Consider the following 23,842-nt stretch of genomic DNA (forward strand, 5'->3'; position numbering starts at 1 on the left):
AGCAACGACATCTAGATACAAGAAGAAATGGAATAGCCAAACGAGCCTGTTTTGTGTTTATTGTTTGGCATTTGTGACAGTATTTGAATGATCATGTGGTGTCAACATGTGGGTTATTTTCTTTCCAAGTAAATCGCGCTAAAAGTATTTCTAATTGTAGTGGAAGAGGATTATAGCCATTATACTGGCTGGTTTCCTAAAGAGGAGAGTTCAGGATAGAAGACTAAAGTCACTGGATAACTGGATTCATAGGGGTTGAGAGGTCAAAAGGCTGACTGGTGACCGACTGGTTTCCTCCTACAGGGGTGTCAGACCCCTCCCCAGGGGGGGGGGGGAGGGTCAGTGACTATCTCATTATCACACTAATTACCAGCTACATCATTTGGCTAATGACCATCCAATCAAAAGGTGATCAGAGCCTCTGGGTGGGGCTGTGGGAAACCGGGATGCCCCTGATTTATCAACTCCTCGCCAAGCACTCGAATAGTTGAATCGGGTGTGTTAGTGCTGGGTTAGAACAAACATGTGTACAGTCTGAATTGAGAAACCCTGCTCTAGCCTACCCAGCCGGCCCCTGCACTATCTATACAATGTACTGTGCTATAATGTGATGGGCTATGATCTTGTCTCCATTGACTAGTGTGAAGGGAACAGGCGAGGACCACGAGTAGTGAGTCACTGCTGTCAGCGTGTCCTCACAGGTGAGATGGATGGGGTTTTCCTCCAGGGGCAAGGGGGCGGTCTGACAAGGGCACGTTCACAATGACAGCTTGACGTACGGAGGCGGCAACAAGCAATGCACTAAGCATAATTCAGCGGGCTATAAATCCTAGGGAAGGATGAAAGAGTGCCACAAAGGAGATGAGTGTCCATTGGGGCTGCACACCCAGAATCCCCCCCCCCCCCCACCGATCACACACACACACTAAGTGACAGTACATATGGTAAACAAACACTCAAATTCTATCACACCCAGACCCATCCACGCAGAAACACACACACACACACACACACACACACACACACACACACACACACACACACACACACACACACACACACACACACACGTGGGCCATATCGACTGTTAAACACCGGATCAATAGTGTAAATAATTTACTTTGGGTCTCTGCTGATGTTGCAAAAGCCTACCTCTGTGTGTGTGTGTGTGTGTGTGTGTGTGTGTGTGTGTGTGTGTGTGTGTGTGTGTGTGTGTGTTGGGCCAGACATAGGTTTCCCTCTGACAAGGCATCAGTGGGTCGATACCCAGGACAAGTTTAGGCTTGCTCCCCCTCCCAATACAGGTTCTTCTGTGAATTAAACCGGATGATCTATGAATGTGCGTGTGTACGTGTGTGTGAGTGTGTGCATGTGTGTCTGTGCGGCTGGGACTGGTCTCACTCGCACTTGGAGTGTGTTTATTTTTTAATGTGCCCTCACACATTCACACACTCTCCCCAAGGATGCACACACACACACACACACACACACACACACACACACACACACACACACACACACATCACAGCTGCTGTTACAAGACTTATTTACTATTATTATTAATTCACAATTTAAACACTTGCCCCCCAATCCCCCTTCCCTAATACATGTGTAAATATTGGATCATAAATTGGGCCTTCCTGTATTATACTTATAATACAGCGGTCTCAGCCTCCAGTATTTATGCTGCAATAGTTTATGAGTCGGGGGGCTAGGGTCAGTCTGTTATATCTGAAGTATTTCTCCTGTCTTATCTCTCTCGGAGGAGGAGGACCTGCGCCCTAGGACCATGCCTCAGGACTACCTGGCCGGATGACTCCTTGCTGTCCCCAGTCCACCTGGCCGTGCTGCTGCTCCAGTTTCAACTTATCTGCCTGCGGCTATGGAACCCTGATCTGTTCACTGGACGTGCTACCTTGTCCCAGACCTGTTGTTTTGGACTCTCTCTCTACCGCACCTGCTGTCTCAAACTCTGAGTGATCGGCTATGAAAAGCCAACTGACATCTACTCCTGAGGTGCTGACCTGGTGCACCCTCTACAACCACTGTGATTATTATTATCTGACCCTGCTGATCATCTATGAAAGTTTGAACATCTTGGCCATGTTCTGTTATAATCTCCACCCGGCACAGCCAGAAGAGGACTGGCCACCCCTCAGAGCCTGGTTCCTCTCTAGGTTTCTTCCTAGGTTCCTGCCTTTCTAGGGTGTTTTTCCTAGCCACCGTGCTTCTACATTTACATTTACATTTAAGTCATTTAGCAGACGCTCTTATCCAGAGCGACTTACAAATTGGTGAATTCACCTTCTGACATCCAGTGGAACTACATCTGCATTGCTTGCTGTTTGGGGTTTTATGCTGGATTTATGTACAGCACTTAGTGACATCGGCTGATGTAAGAATGGCTTTATAAATACATTTGATTGATTGATAAACTTATGCTGACATGTTTATTCTATTCCACTGATCCATTTACTTTATGTTCATATTGTTACGTTTTAGTATTTCTTATTTTTGTTGCATTGCCCAAGGAATCTGTAAGTAATCATTTCTATAAGTAATCATAATTGAATGGTGTATACCATGTGTATCCTGCACATTTGACTAATAAAACTTGAAAGTACTACTGTAATGCCATAGAGGACAGGAAGTCTCCTGTACTTCTGCCTGTCTCCACTAGATGTCTCTGTGCTGCAGTGTGTTGGTTCAATCTCACCTGGTACTGGCCACAGGGATGGAGGGGCTCCTGGACAGATCTAGGTTCAGTTTGACCCAAATCCTAGCCTTACCCACTTGTACCCCGAGAAACTATGAGTAGTCTTTTGCAGCCAATCTGTTTATTTAATTGATGAAATTTGGGTTCATTTCAATTGAGCCGAAATATACTGGTTCCTTCAGGTTGAATTGATACAATATAATGTAGGCTTTATCAAATGTGATCATGTACGTATGGCTTGTATCTATATGTGTGACACAACAGGAGGAACCCGAGGGGTAGCTCCGCCTCAGGTCCCAGTCAATGAGACATTTCAATGAAGTGAATGAATGGCGGAGTGGAGCGAGACTAGAGACTGAGATCAATAGCAATCATGAGGTGCTGTTGCGCTCCGAGGAGATGACACATGGATGTGTGTTTCTGTATCTCAGCCAAACTGCTGCAGGGAGAGACACTTGGTGTACACACTGAACGCTACCCTGAGACGGTCTCAAACACTGATGTGACTACGTTCTAAAAACAGCCCAGGATGTTACAATGAGAGGGAACGAGGAAGAGAAGGGAGGGGGAGAATGTTTTCTGTGAGAAACACTTGGCTTACGCACAAACACAGATTTCACCATGAGATCCGCCATCATTGTAGATCTGACAAATGTATTTGTATTTTTATTTTTTGAATGTTCAATGTTGGAGATGAAACACTGTAAAATCACCAGGAATTAAGTAGAACTAAATTCCGGCCAACTGACCTTCCACTCAAGGAAAAATCGGCCCTCGGCTGAATGTAATTGGGGACACCTGCTGTAGATAATGGCCACTGCTTCTCATTAGCCACAACATATATAGACTACGCAAGCTATAAACAGTGACTGCATGCATACATAGGCCATACATAGGGGATACATAGTCTCAACGTAGGAGCTTTCTCTTTTTTCAAACCCCGTCTGGGGGTTAGACATTGGGGCAACACAAACAATATGCAGAGTCCCCACAACCTATACTCCAGGCTATGTAGTCAATGCATAGGGCTACACAGGTCATACACAGGGCTTACACATGCTACTCAGTTACAGCTTGTACTTCCAAAGCCTCTTTAGAGTTAGTGCTGTTGTACTGTGCTTAGGGGTTGGTGGCTTGTACTCTCAAGAACTGTTGGAAAAGCCTCATTAGAGTCAGTGCTGTTGTACTGTGCTGTAAGGGGTTGAACTGTGGATACTAGTGTCTGTAAGGGGTTGGTGGATACACTACTCTCAAGAACTGTTGGAAGGCCAAAGCCTCATTAGAGTGCTGTTGTACTGTGCTGTTGTACTGTGAACTGGAAGGCCAAAGTAGAGTCAGTGCTGTTGTACTGTGCTTGGTGGATACTAGTGTCTACACTACTCTCAAGAACTGTTGGAAGGCCAAAGCCTCATTAGAGTCAGTGCTGTTGTACTGTGCTGTAAGGGGTTGGTGGATACTAGTGTCTACACTACTCTCAAGAACTGTTGGAAGGTACTGTGCAAAGCCTCATTAGAGTCAGTGCTGTTGTACTGTGCTGTAAGGGGGGTTGGTGGATACTAGTGTCTACACTACTCTCAAGAACTGTTGGAAGGCCAAAGCCTCATTAGAAGTTGTACTGTGCTGTAAAAGTGCAAGAACTGTTGGAAGGCCAAATTAGAGTCAGTGCTGTTGTACTGTGCTGTAAGGGGTTGGTGGATACTAGTACTGTGCTGTAGGGGTTGGTGGATACTAGTGTCTACACTACTCTCAAGAACTGTTGGAAGGCCAAAGCCTCATTAGAGTCAGTGCTGTTGTACTGTGCTGTAAGGGGTTGGTGGATGTGTCTACACTACTCTCAAGAACTGTTGGAAGGCCAAAGCCTCATTAGAGTCAGTGCTGTTGTACTGTGCTGTAAGGGGTTGGTGGATACTAGTGTCTACACTACTCTCAAGAACTGTTGGAAGGCCAAAGCCTCATTAGAGTCAGTGCTGTTGTACTGTGCTGAGGGGTTGGTGGATACTAGTGTGCTGTTGGAAGGCCAAAGCCTCATTGTAGTGCTGTTGTACTGTGCTGTAAGGGGTTGGTGGATACTAGTGTCTACACTACTCTCAAGAACTGTTGGAAGGCCAAAGCCTCATTAGAGTCAGTGCTGTTGTACTGTGCTGTAGGGGGTTGGTGGATACTAGTGTCTACACTACTCTCAAGAACTGTTGGAAGGCCAAAGCCTCATTAGAGTCAGTGCTGTTGTACTGTGCTGTAGGGGGTTTGATACTAGTGTCTACACTACTCTCAAGAATGGAAGGCCAAAGCCTCTAGTGTGTTGTACTGTGCTGTAGGGGTTGGTGGATACTAGTGTCTACACTCTCAAGAACTGTTGGAAGGCCAAAGCCTCATTAGAGTCAGTGCTGTTGTACTGTGCTGTAGGGGGTTGGTGGATACTAGTGTCTACACTACTCTCAAGAACTGTTGGAAGGCCAAAGCCTCATTAGAGTCAGTGCTGTTGTACTGTGCTGTAAGGGGTTGGTGGATACTAGTGTCTACACTACTCTCAAGAACTGTTGGAAGGCCAAAGCCTCATTAGAGTCAGTGCTGTTGTACTGTGCTGTAGGGGGTTGGTGGATACTAGTGTCTACACTACTCTCAAGAACTGTTGGAAGGCCAAAGCCTCATTAGAGTTAGTGCTCTTGTACTGTGCTAGGGGGTTGGTGGGTGTCTACACTACTCTCAAGAACTGTTGGGCCAAAGCCTCATTAGAGTCAGTGCTGTTGTACTGTGCTGTAAGGGGTTGGTGGATACAGTGTCTACACTACTCTCAAGAACTGTTGGAAGGCCAAAGCCTCATTAGAGTCAGTGCTGTTGTACTGTGCTGTAGGGGGGTTGGTGGATACTAGTGTCTACACTACTCTCAAGAACTGTTGGAAGGCCAAAGCCTCATTAGAGTCAGTGCTCTTGTACTGTGCTGTAGGGGGGTTGGTGGATACTAGTGTCTACACTACTCTCAAGAACTGTTGGAAGGCCAAAGCCTCATTAGAGAGTGCTGTTGTACTGTGCTGTAGGGGGGTTGGTGGTTGTACTCTCAAGAACTGCTGGAAGGCCAAAGCCTCATTAGAGTCAGTTGTTGTACTGTGCTGTAGGGGGTTGGTGGATACTAGTGTCTACACTACTCTCAAGAACTGTTGGAAGGCCAAAGCCTCATTAGAGTCAGTGCTGTTGTACTGTGCTGTAAGGGGTTGGTGGATACTAGTGTCTACACTACTCTCAAGAACTGTTGGAAGGCCAAAGCCTCATTAGAGTTAGTGCTCTTGTACTGTGCTGTAGGGGGTTGGTGGATACTAGTGTCTACACTACTCTCAAGAACTGTTGGAAGGCCAAAGCACCACTGAGCCAAATACCAACAAAGTAATGGTTTGGCAGCTCCACTGAAGGAACGGGGCCAAGGGCGTGTAAGGTTTGAAACTGGACATAACTGTAAGAGTGCTGTATGGTGTAAAAGACATGTCCGGAGTAATACCTAATGGTATGTAATGTTACACTGTGTGGTCTAGTGAGCATTAGTGGAGTGCTGTTGGTCGACACTCGAGGAGGTTACACCTTTTTGTTGGCTACATATCTTAACGAAATAGTGCAAGATTTTGTCAAGTAAGCCCCTTTTTCCCCCAGCAATGACTGAATGTCTATTGGTACATCTAGCATCTACATCTAACACCAGTTAGCAATTTACTTCAAACTGCACACAGAGACATAACTATGGTATCCATTAATTCATTTGACTCTGGCTAAGTAGAAAAAGGGCTTGACTGCCAAAATATCGCACTATCCCTTCAAGGTCTTGATGAGTCACATTCCTGAATTTACACCTTGGACCCCTATGACAGAACATGATGCTGGTAAAATGCTGCAAATGCTCTGGTTGCAAATGAAGTTCACTGAACTGCTAGGACTTCACAGGAAGAGAAACAACTCACCACTTTGTCCTCCTGTTGCAAAGCATCCCGTTGGCATGAGAGAGGAAAAGAAAAAGAGATGGGAGGGAGAGATTGGCAAGGTGAAATGAGGACACATCCAAACCTGCTTGAGAGAACACACCTTCTGAAGATAGAGTGTTTTCATACGAATCAAAATGAGGTGGTACACAAACGCCCTTAACAGCAGCGCAGGACTGAGGTGGTGGGTCGGGGGGACTCAACAGGTAGGTCATCCCTGTTTCAAAGCGCTCCACAACTATCGTTCCTCTCTCACACCCACTGGCCTCTCCACACTGTGCTCGTTAGGGCTACTTAATAAGTGTGTGTGTGTGTGTGTGTGTGTGTGTGTGTGTGTGTGTGTGTGTGTGTGTGTGTGTGTGTGTGTGTGTGTGTGTGTGTGTGTGTGTGTGTGTGTGTGTGTGTGAGTGAGTGAGTGAGTGAGTGAGTGAGTGAGTGAGTGAGTGAGTTTTGGGTTCCAGAAGTCCTCACAAGGATAGTAAAAAAAAGTTAAAAAAAGTTAGGTTAGGGTTATGTTTACAATTAGTATTAGAATCAGGGTTAGGGATTTGGGGTAAAGGTTAGGGGTTAGGAAAATAGGATTTTTAATGGTAATAAATGTTTTGTTCCCCACTTGTATAGTAAAACCAATGTGAGTGTGTGTGTGTGTGTGTGTGTGTGTGTGTGTGTGTGTGTGTGTGTGTGTGTGTGTGTGTGTGTGTGTGTGTGTGTGTGTGTGTGTGTGTGTGTGTGTGTGTGTGTGTGTGTCTTTCAGTGCATGCATATATGTATGTGTGGGGGAGAGGTTGATCATTAAATATCACACTGTGGGTGGCTGGGTGGGCTTCCTGCATGGGGCCACCCCTGCCCCAACATGTCTGTAGCCCAGGCCTAACCCCCCAGGGTGGAACACAGAGACCCCCCCCTGCCCCCAGTCCCTGTCTAATACCCAATTAACCTTTACCAGCCTCCACCTGGTTCATGCACTGCTGCAGAATACACACACACACACACACACACACACACACACCTTTGCCCCTGCTTAGACTACACACCGTCAGTGAAAGTGGAGTAAACAGGGGCGTTTTTGTGTGCATTTGTGTGTGTGTCTACTAGTTTCTCTTACACTGTTGGTGCGTAAGGACACCCTCCCTCCGCAACGGGCGCAGAACTTGGTCTGGCAGTAAGAGCAGAGGCTGCCACAGCCGTCAGCAAACTTGGTCTTGTGGCAGATGCCACAGGTGGGAGCGTCGTCCCGGTGCTGGCCCGTGGTGGTCTGCCGGCGCGTCTCCTCCCCCACCCGCCGCACCGTCTCCCTGTAGCTCGACATCTGCTGCTGGATACCTCTGAGAGAACAGGAAGGAAGGAAAGGTACGTTAGCTAAATCAAATCAAATCAAAATGTATTTATAAAACCCCTTTTACATCAGGGGTTGTCACAAAGTACCTGTACAGAAACCCAGCCAAAAACACCGAAACAGCAAGCAATGCAGATGTAGGAGCACAGTGGCAAAAATTCCCTAGAAAGGCAAGAACCTAGGAAGAAATCTAGAGAGGAACCAAACTTTGAGGGGTGGCCAGTCCTCTTCTGGCTGTGCCGGGTGGCACAATAAGAGTACATGGCCCTTAAGGCCAGATCGTTCTTCAAGATGTTCAAACGTTCATAGATGATCAGTGGGGTCAAATAATAATCACGGTGGTTGTAGAGAGTGCAACAGGTCAGTACCTCAGGAGTAAATGTCATTTATAGCCTTACGCTATAAATCCACATTCTTCAGTACGCTACTGGTGTTACAAAACAAACTGTTCACTTGTCATACCTACAAACAAACACAACCTCCTCCCGGGACTGTCCCACCAACACTGACATCCCTGTATCGTATCCCTGTAAATACACACATACACACACAAAGACAAAAACACTCCCCATCCCATCTTCCTGTCAGCGCCCCCAGACTCATCTCCGGTACCGATTGGCCCTAAAGGTCAGACCTGGGTCACCTGCTGTTAGGTCTCCTCAGGGTTCATATCCTCAGCTCCATGACTCTCACTAAGTCAAACTGTCAAAGGCCCCGTTCAAATACATGGGTCCTGTTTGAATAATTTAGAAATGTATCCTTCCTTACTCCCCTCTGAGGAAACCACCGCTCGAACGCAGTTCAATAGGTGAGAGCAAGGATTCATAACATTCCTTTCACCAATCAATTAAGGGAAGAAGATGAGGGAAGGAAGCTATCTTCAACTATTGGACTGCAGCCGACTCTACTACTCTGGCGAACTCTCTCAGATGGGAAAACTTTCAACTTAAATCTCTACTAGATTGTGCAACACTGTTGTGGAATGTTTTTTGAGGGGTAAATGAAAAACATCTTCATGGGTAAACAGAGAGAGAGGAAGAGAGATAAATAGAGAGAAATATGTATTTATGAGGAGATCTGAGAGAGCACTCAGCTTTCAAGATTCAGGGGAGACTGTCAGACAGGCGCTCATTAAGAAAAGCTAGAAAACACTGAGATTCATGAATGAGAAACAAGGTTAAACCAAAGTGAGCCCAAAAGCTTTACTTCTACCAGCACAAACACACACTTCCCTTCAAATCACACCATTCAACTTTCTCTCATTTTTTTTTACCTGTATTTAACTAGGCAAGTCAGTTAATAACAAATTCTTATTTACAATGATGGCCTACCCCGGCCAAACCCGGACAATGCTGGGCCAATTGGGCGCCGCCATATGGGACTCCCAATCAAAGCTGGATGTGATACAGCTTGGATTCAAACCAAGGACTGTAGTGATGTCTCTTGAACTGAGATGCAGTGCCTTAGACCACTGCGCCACTCGGGAGCCCAATATAAATAAACCCTTTGTGAAATCCACATTTGTCCAAGTCCAAATAGGGCCAACAATTCACTCTGGGAAAACAACATTAGCATGAAGTGTCCCATATAGTAATTGCTGGAGTAATTACGCCATGCAGCACTAACAAGCTTGCTGAGAGTCAAGGACAACAGTAGCAACAACAAAGCCTACTGTACAATACGGAATGCAGACCCATAAATACACACAGATTTACAGGCATACTGAGATTAGAGGTTTCGATTGGGTCTGATCATGTTAGGGCCTCTACCTTGCTACCTCAAGCAGTGAATGGTGTGGCTATTCATCCAGAGCATTGGAGAGCGATCATTTCCCCAGTCCTCTCCAATCGAGTGGGAAGGAGTCAAAGGAGTCCTCTAGATGACATGAAAAGCCAGCCGTGTCTCAGCCACGGTGCGTGGCGTCACCTAACAAGGACAAACGTCCTGCGGACACACACGCCGTTCTCCATTCATCAAGCCCTGGCAGGATGGCCCTGGTCCCCATATAAAGCGCTGGCTGTAAATCCTCCAGCACACACACACACACACACACACACACACACACACAATGTCCCAGAGGAGCAATGGGTCTGTGTGGTTGGTCTCTAATCTGTCTGACACCCGTATGATAGAGCTGTGCTGCTCAATGGCTCATGTTAAAGTCCTCAATAACGGCAGTGTCTTGAGTCTAAAAACAGCCCATCACACGTGTGCAATATGATGAAAAGTCTTAGTACCAAGTCAATCAAAGGACAATGCCAAGCTAATGTTTATACACATCAATGTGTAAAAGGTTTATACACATTCTGATTTATTCTGATCTACACGATGTCTCTATAGGCCAGGGGTGTCACACTCATTCAATGGAGGGCCTAGTGTCTGCTGGTTTTTGTTTTTTCCTTTCAATTAAGACCTAGACTAGTTGAGAGGTGTTCCTTACGAATTAATGACCTTCATTCATCAACCAAGTACAAGGGAGGAGCGATCGCCCGCAGCCACTCAGCCCTCCGTGGAATGGGTGTGACGGGTGCTCTAGGTGGAAGAGGATAGGTGCTGTTTCAGGACTGAGGAGTGAACCTCACTCCCTAAATTCCTTCACACTCCATAGGAGAATGGGGATATATGAGCATTTCCTGGCACCATTGCAATGGATTCTGGGCAATGGAATCTCATGTTACCAGCTGGGAGAAGTTTCCGGTTATAGTTTCTCACTGAGGGGGACTGTAAGCGTATTTAGTGCTGAATACAAAACCCGAGCCCAAGCCCTTATCCCTAGACACTCCTTATAACCACTCTAAATAATAATATAGTCATTCATCAGATGCTTTTATTCAAAGCGACTTTGAGTTAATATGTGACCGGCGGCCACTAATGTGCCTTTTAGCCCTTTGTCTTGCCCACCAGGTGCGTCTGGTTGGCTAATCAAGGGCAGGGTTGTGCCAGTGTATTTAAGCAGAGCGCTTCCTTCCATTTGGGAGATTGTTTTGTTATTCGGAAGGTTGGCGTGCCTTTGGAGGACGAGAGTGGGGCCAGTGATAGCCCAAATATTTTGTAACTATAGTATAGTGTGTGTGTGTGTGTGTGTGTGTGTGTGTGTGTGTGTGTGTGTGTGTGTGTGTGTGTGTGTGTGTGTGTGTGTGTGTGTGTGTGTGTGTGTGTGTGTGTGTAACAGCGCCGGTAAATGTTATACTGAGTTCCTCTCTCCTCCTCCTTGGGCACACCAGCCTGAGTGAGTGCAGTGGGCCTGCTGATTATTTTATGTGTGAAATGGATTTGATTATGTAAACTTCAACATAGGACACTTGGGAGAATTTAGATGTGATTGCTATGGAAATTGTGTGCGCTTAACCTGGAAATGTATCATTGTGCATTTTTTTCAACAGAGACCATTGAAAGAAACTGACTATGTTGTAAACTTCAATTATTAAATAGTTGAATATTTTGTGGAGAATAAACCCCAATTTGCACTCACTCAGGTTGGTGTGCCCAAGGAGGAGAGCGGAACTCAGTAAAATGTTTACTGGCGCTGTTACATACACCATTCTTACAAAAGACATCTTTAAGACTCTTTGCATTCGGGCTATCACTGTCCCTGCTCTTGTCCTCCAAAAGCACGCCAATCTTTCAAAAGAAAAAAAAAAACATTCTTCAGACGGAAGGAAGCGCTCTGCTTAAATACACTGGCATAACCACGCCCTTGATCAGCCAACCAGATGGACCTGGTGGGCAAGCCCGAGGGATAGAAGGTGTGCTCGGTGGCCAACGGTCACATATGAACCTAATCTATATTATTATATAGAGTGGGTATGGAGCAGGGGCAAGGGCTTGATTTTGCACACCACCAGTCACACACACATGTCCAATATACTGTATGTACCCCATGCAGGAATCCAACCCACAACGCTGGTGTTGCTAGCCGACTGAGCCATGAGATCTATGGGTACTCTGTATCTGTACCAATAAGCATTCATAAACTCACTCCCACGCCACCTGATAGAGCTGCAGTGACTAAGGGTTCCCTTCATGACTCACCCTCTCATCTCAGATCGATATTCAAAAGGCAAGCGGACATTAATCAAAAGACAATGAGCGAGTGTCAAAGAAGAGCGAGAGAGAATCACTTCACAGCCATTTAGAAATGAATCTCTCTCTCTCTCAACAGGAGGAGTCATCCACCTGATTGATTTCTGTAAATTCCCAGTCCTATAATAGACAAGCTTTAAAAATTATATAAACAAGTTTCTTCCTCCTGCTATTTGCACAATTGGAAAACAGTTAAAGGTGCCAGCCTTGTGACTGGTCCCCGGTAGCGCTAGAATAAAGGAGAGACGTGTGTGGTCGTGGGTTTAGGTGGGAGGGGATTGAAGCTTATGACAACTTATTTTATATCAAAGGACAGAATAACACTTTGGTCTATGGAAGGTAGTTGGTTTAGCCCACTAACTTACTCTCCTCTGTTCCTATGCTAGACAGGTTGGTCTCTTCCCGCTCTGGACGGCACCTCCCCACCATATGGAATCAGCGGCACACAGTAAGCCACAGTCTCTCTTTCTGTCTCTCACTCTCTTAGGTTTTTCTCTCTCCCTGGCAGGATCTGCACTTCCCCCTCCCTCCTTTGCTTCCGGCAAATCTGTCGCCATGCTGAGTAGCCCGGATGGCGTCACCTTCCCCCTCTCCAACCATCCATCTCTTTCTTCAGCTCTCTCCCTCATCCCCGCCTCCACCTCTCTCTCCTTCGCCCCCTCTCCTCTGGTGTGCACACTCCTCAACTATGGTTACATTTTCCCCTTCAAACATCCCAACTTCAATTACACCGATTGGGTGAAAAGGTGAATGTAGAAGCAAAACCGAATTTTTCGGTTACCATAGCAAAGGAGTACACTGTGTTTTTACAACCATATTCAATTCAATTCAATTTAAGGGCTTTATTGGCATGGGAAACATATGTTTGCATTGCGTTTATACAAATTGCATTTATTTTCAGCAAACTTAACATGTGTCAATATTTGTATGAACATAACAAGATTCAACAACTGAGACATAAACTGAACAAGTTCCGAAGACAGGTGACTAACAGAAATGTAATAATGTGTTCCTGAACAAAGGGGTCAAAATCAAAAGTAACAGTCAGTATCTGTTGTGGCCACCAGCTGCATTAAGTACTACAGTGCATCTCCTCCTCGGGGACTGCACCAGATTTGCCAGTTCTTGCTGTGAGATGTTAACCCACTCTCCACCAAGGCACCTGCAAGTTATGGGAGTTTATGAATTATCTTTGAAAGACAGGGTCCTGAAAAAGTTTTTTTTGTTTTTGCTGAGTTTATTTACAATGGTGTTTGTTCTTTCTGGTTGACCTTTTCTTGTGGCAAAAGGTCACAAATCTTTCTGCTCTGATGGCACCCTGTGGTATATCACCCAATAGATATGAGTTTATCAAAATAGGGTTTGTTTTTTAATGCTTTGTGGATCTGTGTAATCTGAGGGAAATGTGTCTCTCTACTATGGTCAGGAAGTGCAGCTCAGTTTCCACCTCCTTTTGTGGGCAGTGTGCACATAGCCTGTCTTCTCTTGAGAGCCAAGTCTGCCAACGGCGGCCTTTCTCAATAGCAAGGCTATGCTCACTGAGTCTGTACATAGTCAAAGCTTTCCTCAAGTTTGGGTCAGTCACAGTGGTCAGGTATTCCACCACTCTTTACTCTCTGTTTAGGGCCAAATAGCATTCTAGTGTGCTCTGTTTTTTTGTTGATTCTTTTTAATGTGTCTCTCTCTTCCTTTTCTCGCTCTATTCAGCTCAGCTGCTCTCTCACACATTTCTCTCCACCACACGCTCACTCTTTCCCTTCCATCTCTGCCTCCCTCTTCCCCCAACCCTATACTGGGTACCCTTCTTGGTGGTTATGTACTGTAGGTTCACTTCGCCAGTACTGATTCACCAACCCTGATTCACAACATACCAACGTCACATGCACTGTATTGATTGTTGACTGCTACACAAACTCTCTTGGATACATGGAGTGACATTACTCTCTCCTTCAATAGGAGCGTTCACGTGTCTTAGACTGGTCTGGAGGGCCTATCCTCATTACTGAGTGGGACTTCAACAAGCCTGCAGCTCCAAGACAATAACATTTACCAGCAGAGGAAGAGAGAGTGAGGGATGGAGAGAGAAAAGAGGGGGAGTCAGTCCACTTGAGAAGACATTCCGCTCTGTCAAGAACACACCTTACTTACACACCGTCACAGGCTTAAAGAGCACTAATGTCACGCACACACGCACACACACACACGCACACGCGCGCTCGCACCCATGAGCACCCACTTGCACGCAGTCATTAGCCAGATACCTGAGGATGTCGAGAATACAGATAAAAGACAGAGGGAGGGAGATAAAGAGGACGATATAGCGAAAGAGATTGGCCGCTAGAAATAGATAGATGGGGAGAAAAGATGAGGAAGACAGATGGAGAGAGCACCAAAGCCAACAGCAGAGCTAAGTGGGTAGTGTGCTCCCCAGACAGAGCTCCATATGGCTTGGCACAGTCGTATAGAGCTCTACCTTTAACAGGGTGGACACCGTCTACAATCACACACACACACACACAAACCTCACACCATACAGTGAACAATATGCTGTAGTTACAGAAAGATACAGTACATAAGTCATGCTAGGTTGGGTTGAGTTAGCTGTGTGCTAACTGTGCTTCTCTAGTTGTCGGGACAGTAGCCATGCTTTCACCTGTGAAGACACATAGAAATAAGCAGTCAGGAACTACACATGTGATTGGATAGCAGTCTCCTGACCCTGGCGCCATGGCAATGGCCCAGTAACACTCCAGTTCCTTCCTGAGGTTTTGAGATTGGCCGGGAAGTCACTTCCTGCACTCTGTGATTGGCTAGTATCCTAGTCCTATCAGGGGTCTCTCTGCTCAATGGGGTATATTAGCGACATAAGCTAGGCCTTATAGATACATCCATGTCGTAGAGGGGAGAGTAATGTAAGCTCTGTATGGTAAATATACACTGGTCCAAGCACACCAAGACAGTCGTGAAGAGGGCACAACAAAACCTATTCCCCACTGAAAAGATTTGGCATGGGTCCTCAGATCCTCAAAAGGTTCTACAGCTGCACCATCAAGAGCATCCTGACTGGTTACATCACTGCCTGTTATGGCAACTGCTCAGCCTCCGACCGCAAGGCACTACAGAGGGTAGTGTGAACGGCCCAGTACATCACCGGGGCCAAGCTTCCTGCCATCCAGGACCTCTATACCAGGTGGTGTCAGAGGAAGGCCCTAAAAACTGTCAAAGACTCCAGCCACCCTAGTCATAGACTGTTCTCTCTGCTACCGCACGGAAAGCGGTACCAGAGCGCCAAGTCTACAGTAGGTCCAAGAGGCTTCTAAATAGCTTCTACCCCCAAGCCATAAGACTCCTGAACACCTAATCAAATGGCTACCCAGACTAATTGCATTGCCCCCCCCCCCTTTTACACTGCTGCTACTTTTGTTGTTATCATCTATGTATAGTCACTTTAATAACTCTACCTACATGTATATATTACCTCAACTAACCGGTGCCCCCACACATTGACTCTGCACTGGTACGCCCCTGTATATAGTCTCGCTATTGTTATGTTACTGCTGCTCTTTAATTACTTGTTACTTTTATTTCTTATTTGTATTTTTTTAAACTGCATTGTTGGTTAGGGGCTCGTAAGTAAGCATTTCACTATAAGGTCTACTGTTGTATTCGGCGCATGTGACTAATACAATTTGATTTGAGTGTATAAAATATTAGGAATTACCTTCCTAATACTGAGTTGCCTCCTTCTTTAAACTGTCTCCTCCCCTTCATCTACACTGATGGAAGTGGATTCAACAAGTGGCATCAATAAGGGATCATAGCTCTCAACCGGATTCTCCTGGTCAGTCTATGTCATGGAAAGAGCAGATTTGTACACTCAGAGTAAAGTTAGAGAATTTGTTAATGTTTGACATGAGTTTTAGTGAGAATGCTACATGGTGGTAGGTGATGCTAATTCTAAGACGTTGTCTTACATAGCCTATTTTGCTCTGTGGGCAAAGGGGGAAGACATGGCTTTTGAGGAGTCAACTCTTTAATGTACTGAGAGTTATGGAAGCTTTTCCCTCTATCAACAGGATGAGTAGGTCTACCATTAATGCATTCTGAGTTCACTTCACTACCCTTTACACAAATATGCTTTCCATTACTTGAGCTTCCTGAATTCATATCACAGATCCACATCTATGCTCATCTGGAATCAGAGAAAAACAGATAATAGCCTGCATGTCAAATGATACACAACTACTTACAGTTCACCGCTTTTGACCAGGGAAAGTTGCTAAGGTCAAAAATGCATTATGTGGGGGATATGATGTCATTTGAGAAATGGCCAGATATGATAAGCATATCTTAATCCAGAAATAAAGTTCAGACCAGCCTGCTGACATTCCGTTTGTGTCGGAAATAGTGACCGGGATTCCATGGTATGATGTCATAATTGGGCCACATTCCGGGATTCCTCGGGGAAGCAGATGTGATCCAGCTGATTTGCCCCTAAATCCCACCGCTCTCTGATCCAACCTCTCACACACGCATGCATGCTTGCGCAAAACACACACATGAAGCACACACACACACTCACATGCACAACCACTCACACGCACAAAATGTCAAAGTGCACGACCACATAGAAATAATGACCTACAGTATATACACACACAACGTGTTCATTGTGCTGCAGACACAATCTCCATTACAGACATAAGCCTAAAGTACTGACCACAGCTCCCTCTCCCAAGAACGGCTAAACATACATTACACACAGACGCACACATTCTCAACTGCATCCTCAAACTCACCTCAGTCAAAGGGGACTTAGATGCTGGACTGATAGTTGACATACCGGTACTTCAATATGACATACTTATCACTCTGGGTGAATACTGGCTGTTTTCCTCATCAGAGCCAAAGAGATAGGAAGTCGTCCCTTACTAGACATCTGGGCTCAGGTTACCCAAATCCAAATTCTAACCTTCTGACCATTAGGAGGATATAGAATATCTGAACCTGGACCAGCCGCTAGGGGCATCACGCTTAACCACGTATCCATAACACAAACCCATGTCAAAGACTCAATGATGGTTCAATAACACATAAGAGCTCATTAACAGGTGATGTCCATCTTCTCACTGGGTTGTGTAATGTTGTGGTTGACATTAGCTTGGGAGCTAACATGAGTCTTCCAAGCCCTATACTACGTACGTGGTTTGAGGAGTTAGCGTGGTAACAGTGGTCAACTCTGAGTTCAACTCGGGATAACCGGTACCACGAAAGTGGCTCACCTTTTAGCCAGGTACATTTCTATGGCAACGAATCATTCAGATCTAACCTGCTACCGGGCAGGCTAACTCAGGGCTTACTACATTTATTCTGAATAAAATTGTCTGAGTCACGAGTTGAGGACAGATGACATCAGATTCCCTCCCTCTCAAAAAGATTGCGTCATCATCCCCTTCATTTTTTGTGTGTATTAAATAATATTCATTTTTAAAATACCTAGCACATTACACATTTTGTAATGACAGAATGCATTTCAAACTTTACGCACAGTAAAACTTGTGTATGACAAATACAACTATTTTATCAATAGGAATGGGGGGGGAAAGATGCTTGTTCATTGAAAAGCAAAGACGCTATTAATGATAAGTAATCAAATAAACACGGCACTCCAACACACTAGCCTGCTGAATTTGCAGGATAACTTTTCTTTCATTTAGATTTCTTTCATAGATTGATGTTTAGATTTCAATGAAGAGTTCACAAATGTTTCAAAAAGTTCGACTCTCCCGACACTGAGTTCTGCTCCCATAGATTGATGTTTCAGCATTGTTTCAATGAAGAGTTCTGACTCTCCCCCATAGAGTGATGTTTCAGCATTGTTTCAATGAAGAGTTCTGACTCTCCCATAGAGTGATGTTTCAGTATTGTTTCAATGAAGAGTTCTGACTCTCCCATAGAGTGATGTTTCAGCATTGTTTCAATGAAGAGTTCTGACTCTCCCATAGAGTGATGTTTCAGCATTGTTTCAATGAAGAGTTCTGACTCTCCCATAGAGTGATGTTTCAGCATTGTTTCAATGAAGAGTTCTGACTCTCCCCTAGAGTGATGTTTCAGCATTGTTTCAATGAAGAGTTCTGACTCTCCCATAGAGTGATGTTTCAGTATTGTTTCAATGAAGAGTTCTGACGCTCCCATAGATTGATGTTTCAGCCAGTTCTGACTCTCCCATAGAGTGATGTTTAGTTCTGACGCTCCCATAGATTGATGTTTCAGCATTGTTTCAATGAAGAGTTCTGACTCTCCCATAGAGTGATGTTTCAGCATTGTTTCAATGAAGAGTTCTGACTCTCCCATAGAGTGATGTTTCAGCATTGTTTCAATGAAGAGTTCTGACTCTCCCCTAGAGTGATGTTTCAGCATTGTTTCAATGAAGAGTTCTGACTCTCCAGTATTGTTTCATAGCTCCCATAGATTGATGTTTCAGCATTGTTTCAATGAAGAGTTCTGACTCTCCCATAGAGTGATGTTTCAGCATTGTTTCAATGAAGAGTTCTGACTCTCCCATAGATTGATGTTTCAGCATTGTTTCAATGAAGAGTTCTGACTCTCCCATAGATTGATGTTTCAGCATGGTCTCAATGAAGAGTTTGGCATTCAACTAGCCACAGGTGACATGCATGCGCCGTTAAAAGCCTGCTAGAGTTAGCGGCAGGCGGACGAGTAATATTCCCCGTCATAGTATGGATGAAGATTGAGCTGGAACATGAAGCTAACTGAAGCTTCAATCGTAGTATATCCCTCTGGTCTAACGCAAGGTTACTCATTACATGAAGATAGTTAAGTTCACCAGCTCATCTGTTACATTTCACTCCCTTTTAACCACCTTGTCATCAAAGACCCATAACCAGCTTTTAGCCACCAATGTGACAGACTGGGTTCGAACCCAGGTCTTCTGACCGCCCCAAGACTATGTTAGAATAACCAACTGAACATTAAAAGAAATAACAGACAGAAAAATATGGTTGTATAATGGTTTTTACCGGACATCGTTTTGCTGTGGCTTCTTCTGCCCAACCAGGTTCACAGTTCTTGCTTGGATGGGCTTCTCCTCCCTGAAACACACAAGAGGGACAATGTTGTTGGAATTTTGTCAGAAAATGATGTTAAAAATGTAAACAATGGTGCATTTTGAGGGTTCTTTTAGAAGGTGGACATATGACTCGATTTAGACATTTACACAGTTGCTGACGCCTGCCAGATTTTACAATGCCTGGATAAGTATTTAACATATCAGCTAACCAGATATGTTATAGCAATCTGGTGGCCGACTGCATAGTCGATGACGTGGCACGCGATAATTGGTTGATGCATGGAACCTCTGAGCAGAAGATCCCAAGGGAGTGATTGGGGACATTGCCCTGTGTAGTGTGCCGTCTTTCAGATGGGACGTTAAACGGGTGACTCTCTGTGGTCACTAAAAGATCCCGATGGAACTTATTGTAAGAGTAGGGGTGTTAACCCCGGTGTCCTGGCTGAATTCCCAATTTGGCCCTCATACCATCATGGCCACCTAATCATCCCCAGCTTCCAATTGGCTCTTTCATCCCCCCTCCTCTCCCCTGTAACTATTCCCCAGTCTGTTGCTGTAAATGAGAATGTGTTCTCAGTCAACTAACCTGGTAAAAGAAATAAACATGAAATACATCAGGCGTGTTCCTCTGCCCAGGTGTTGCTGACACATGCCAGATCCTACAGTGCCTGGATAGGTACCGTAAGTATTAGCTAACCACATCATATGTTATAGAAATCTGACAATTGATGACGTGGCACACAACAATTGGTTGATGAATGCAACGTCTGAGCAGGGGAACGTGACCATCTACTCCACTACTTCCTGTTCTTCTTCAACAATTAACCAACATCTGATTAATGAGAATAGAGAAAAGTAGTTGCTAGGTAGATAATCAATTACAAATCGTGATTCATCAACTACACAACTTTGACTTAGAAAACAATCAAATCTCTGATAAAATTATTATACAAAAGTATGTTTTTCACTTTTATCTCAAAATGACTATCGGATATATTATTTTTCCCATAAATGTTACATACACATCAATGGGTCCTCTGATCATCTTGATCACAGAGAAAACACGAAGAGACCCCACAACATGATGTGTTCTGTCTAAAACTGAAAGGAGTGACAGATCTGTAACAACCCATCAAATCAAATCACATTTTATTTGTCACATACACATGGTTAGCAGATGTTAATGCGAGTGTAGCGAAATGCTTGTGCTTCTAGTTCCGACAATGCAGTAATAACCAACGAGTAATCTAGCTAACAATTCCAAAACTACTACCTTATACACACAAGTGTAAAGGGATAAAGAATATGTACATAAAGACATATGAATGAGTGATGGTACAGAGCGGCATAGACAAGATGCAGCAGATGGTATCGAGTACAGTATATACATATGAGATGAGTATGTAAACAAAGTGGCATAGTTTAAAGTGGCTAGTGATACATGTATTACATAAAGATGCAGTAGATGATATAGAGTACAGTATATACGTATACATATGAGATAAATAATGTAGGGTATGTAAACATTATATTAAGTAGCATTGTTTAAAGTGGCTAGTGATATATTTGACATCAATTCCCATTATTAAAGTGGCTGGAGTTGAGTCAGTGTGTTGGCAGCAGCCACTCAATGTTAGTTAGCCACTCACAGTCAGACACCCATCTAATGACAGCTCAAACACATTGTGTTTGAGCTGTGTTTGAGCTGTCATTAGATGGGTGTCTGACTGTCTAGTATAGCTGTTCAAACCTCCCAACTTCAATTACACCGATTGGGTGAAAAGGTTGATGTAGAAGCAAAACCTCCTTCTTAGGTTACAGTAGCAGAGGAGCACACTGTGTTCTTACAACCAGTAGGTTTTTGTCCTGACTATGTGACCTATCCAGGAAAATATCTCCACATACAGAACATACACCCACACTGCACATGCACAGGCAGTTACTGTAGTATGAATACAAAAGCACTGTGTAAACATTGATATGGCGGGTTGGATTGAATTCCAGCATATGTGTGTGCGTGCGTGCGTGCGTGCGTGCGTGTGTGTGTGTGTTCGTACTCGGCTACTGTGGCCACACTGCTCTCTTCAGGTTTCATCAGCGCTTCTCACATTAGCGGGTTCATCCAACGGATTTACAGCATAGAATTAGATTAGATGACATATCAGTCCAGCCTGGGTCTACCATGAGCTGATGTTGTGATTAGAGTAAACGATCCTATAGGATAAACATGTAGGTGAGTTCTGTGGATGTAAGACTTACAAGAGGCTGTTTTCAGCGTTGCCTTATCGCTAGAGTGTGGGCACATAGCCTACTGTAGCATAGGTCCCAATTTAGATCACACAGCACACCATGCAAGCATGCATACACACACACACACACACACACACACACACACACACACACACACACACATGCTACAGTAGCTTATGTGCTCCGACTAGCAATAAGGCAGAGCTGAAATATAGTCTTGCGCCTATGATGAAAATTATGAAAATGATGCATGACCACTTGTGCATTGGACAGTTCTTTCTTTAGATGCAATGAATGGATCTGCAGATTCAATGCAGGGCTAGCACTCTGCAAAAGGAGCCAAAAATAGAACACAGACGTGAATAGCAGAGAAGAAGGGATTCTCATGGGAGCCTAGTTATTCATTCTATATAAGACTATGCGATAGCAGTGACTGTGGTCTGACGTCATATCACCTCGCTGCAGTTTGTCAGACTATCCGTGGAGAAAGGGGTTCAATTTAACTCATGATGATAAACCTCAGAATTGTTGTCGTGACAAATACAACATGCATGCTCCTTCCACACTGGCTTGCGTTCTGTGTGAAAATACTAAAATAGCACAGGCTGTTTTTGACCATCATCCACTGTAATAAAACAACACATAAACTAGGTTACATGCGTTTACTGTAGCCTTTCAGTCAAGATGGGCTGCTGTAGGCTGATGCGAGAGTGCTGGTGCTGGCCTACATTGGGCTGATACTCAACCGCACCCGGTCACCAAAGCAACAAACGTACACGCAAACAGCTGTTGAGATATGGGATGGAAACACACAGTGCTTGAATTCAACTCAAATTGGTGCCCGTACTCATTTTGGATGCCGGTACTGTTTATATTTAGGTGCAGTAGCTCAACAATACTTTTGAGCTAATATTCTAAAAGAAGAACAGGAGCTCAAGCAGTAGAACAGTTAAGGTGCTGGTACTCTGTTCCGTGAGCTCCTGCCCAATTCAAGCACTGGAAACACACTGCTAGGGCAGAGATGCTGTTTCACTGATTTTACAAGCAGAAATGACAGAATCTCGGTCGAATGATGCTGTGCAATCGCAGCCTGCTGTTAGCCTGTCTGTAGCATACAGAAGCTGTGCTTGGGAATATACTAGCCTGGGCTATAGGTTATTTAGAACCTATATAGCCAGCGGTTTAGAATTGTTCGGATATGACAGAACACATACTTGCATTGGGGGAAATGGGAGCTGTTGAGAAGAAATTAGTTTGATATTCGTTTATTTGTGTCCGGGTACTAAAAGACAGTGGAGTGTGAAGCTGCTGTGTGTCTCAGGGACGACACACCCCTTTTCTCTCTCTCTCTCTCTCTCTCTCTCTCTCTCTCTCTCTCTCTCTCTCTCTCTCTCTCTCTCTCTCCCTCCCTCTCTCCCTCCCTCCCTCCCTCCCTGTCTCCTCCTCTTCGTCTATTACACCTGTGACGGCCCTGACCCAACACACTCTTACTCAAAAGCCCCCCCCCTCTCTCTCACACACACACTCTCAATTCATGTTAGGACATCTTGTTAGGTCATCCTTGACTCAGTAGGCTAAAATGTAGGCTATAGATGATTGAGACTGAAATATGCTACACTATCTTTGCCGTGAGAGGAGCTGGGGCAATATAGGAGCTACCATCTCATGTTAGGGGAGTGCAGCTGACCATTGAACACTAAAGTAGGCAGTCTCACATGCATGGAGCTGTCCACTGGCATTCTGTATGATCACAATCAAGAGTCGCTGATACCATAGTCCATATAACAAGGATACACCGAGGGATAGCCTACATGCTGATAAACACATAACCTACACACACACACTCACTACAGCGAATCACTACACACATCGACAGTCTATGCTGCACCTTAGTGCCATGAGTAGGTTAGATAGACAGATGTGTATAGGTTTGTTAGCCTATTGGTAGCCTAGCGGCAGTATGGCAGCATCTCTGCACAACATCTCCCCAGCATCTCCAGAGCGGAAATAGCCCCAGTATCTCCCTTACTTTAACATGGCCTCTTCCTTCTCCTCCTCCTCCTTCTGTCGAGCTAGCACGGCCATTATGATCTTCCTCTCCTCTTCCGTCAGATGGCTCAGGTCCGGTTCGGGCATGGACGCCGGCACGACGGGTGGACGCGCGCCGCCCGGAGGGCCCACCGAGGCGGACATCTTCTCCTCCTCTCTTTGGCGGCTAGGATCACTGACAGAAATCCCGCTGGCGGTGCCCACGGATCACGACATGGCCCATGGACGAAGCAACGGCTCGGGCAAGTGATGCAAGGCTCCCATGGTGGCAGGCACCCACGGTGGGAGTGCTTCTTCGGTTCCTAGTCGCCCTTTCTCTTTCTCTCTCTCTTCCTCTCTCTCGCTCTTTTCTCTTC

At 45.0% G+C, this 23,842-nt stretch overlaps 1 protein-coding gene across 1 annotated transcript in view; it reads right to left on the reverse strand.

The window, feature by feature from the left end:
- Window positions 1-23,842, reverse strand: part of LOC135511008 (regulating synaptic membrane exocytosis protein 3-like) — a 66,355-nt gene extending 42,513 nt beyond the window's left edge. The window contains exons 1-4 of the mRNA XM_064932440.1: window positions 23,467-23,842; window positions 19,138-19,209; window positions 7,784-8,003; window positions 6,661-6,672 (exon numbers count right to left, since the gene is read on the reverse strand). Of these exons, the coding sequence (XP_064788512.1) occupies window positions 6,661-6,672; window positions 7,784-8,003; window positions 19,138-19,209; window positions 23,467-23,630 (468 nt within the window). The 5' untranslated portion in view covers window positions 23,631-23,842. The remainder of the gene's footprint in view (window positions 1-6,660; window positions 6,673-7,783; window positions 8,004-19,137; window positions 19,210-23,466) is intronic.

Source organism: Oncorhynchus masou, chromosome 23, assembly GCF_036934945.1.
Source record: "Oncorhynchus masou masou isolate Uvic2021 chromosome 23, UVic_Omas_1.1, whole genome shotgun sequence".
NCBI classification, from domain to species: Eukaryota; Metazoa; Chordata; class Actinopteri; order Salmoniformes; family Salmonidae; genus Oncorhynchus; species Oncorhynchus masou.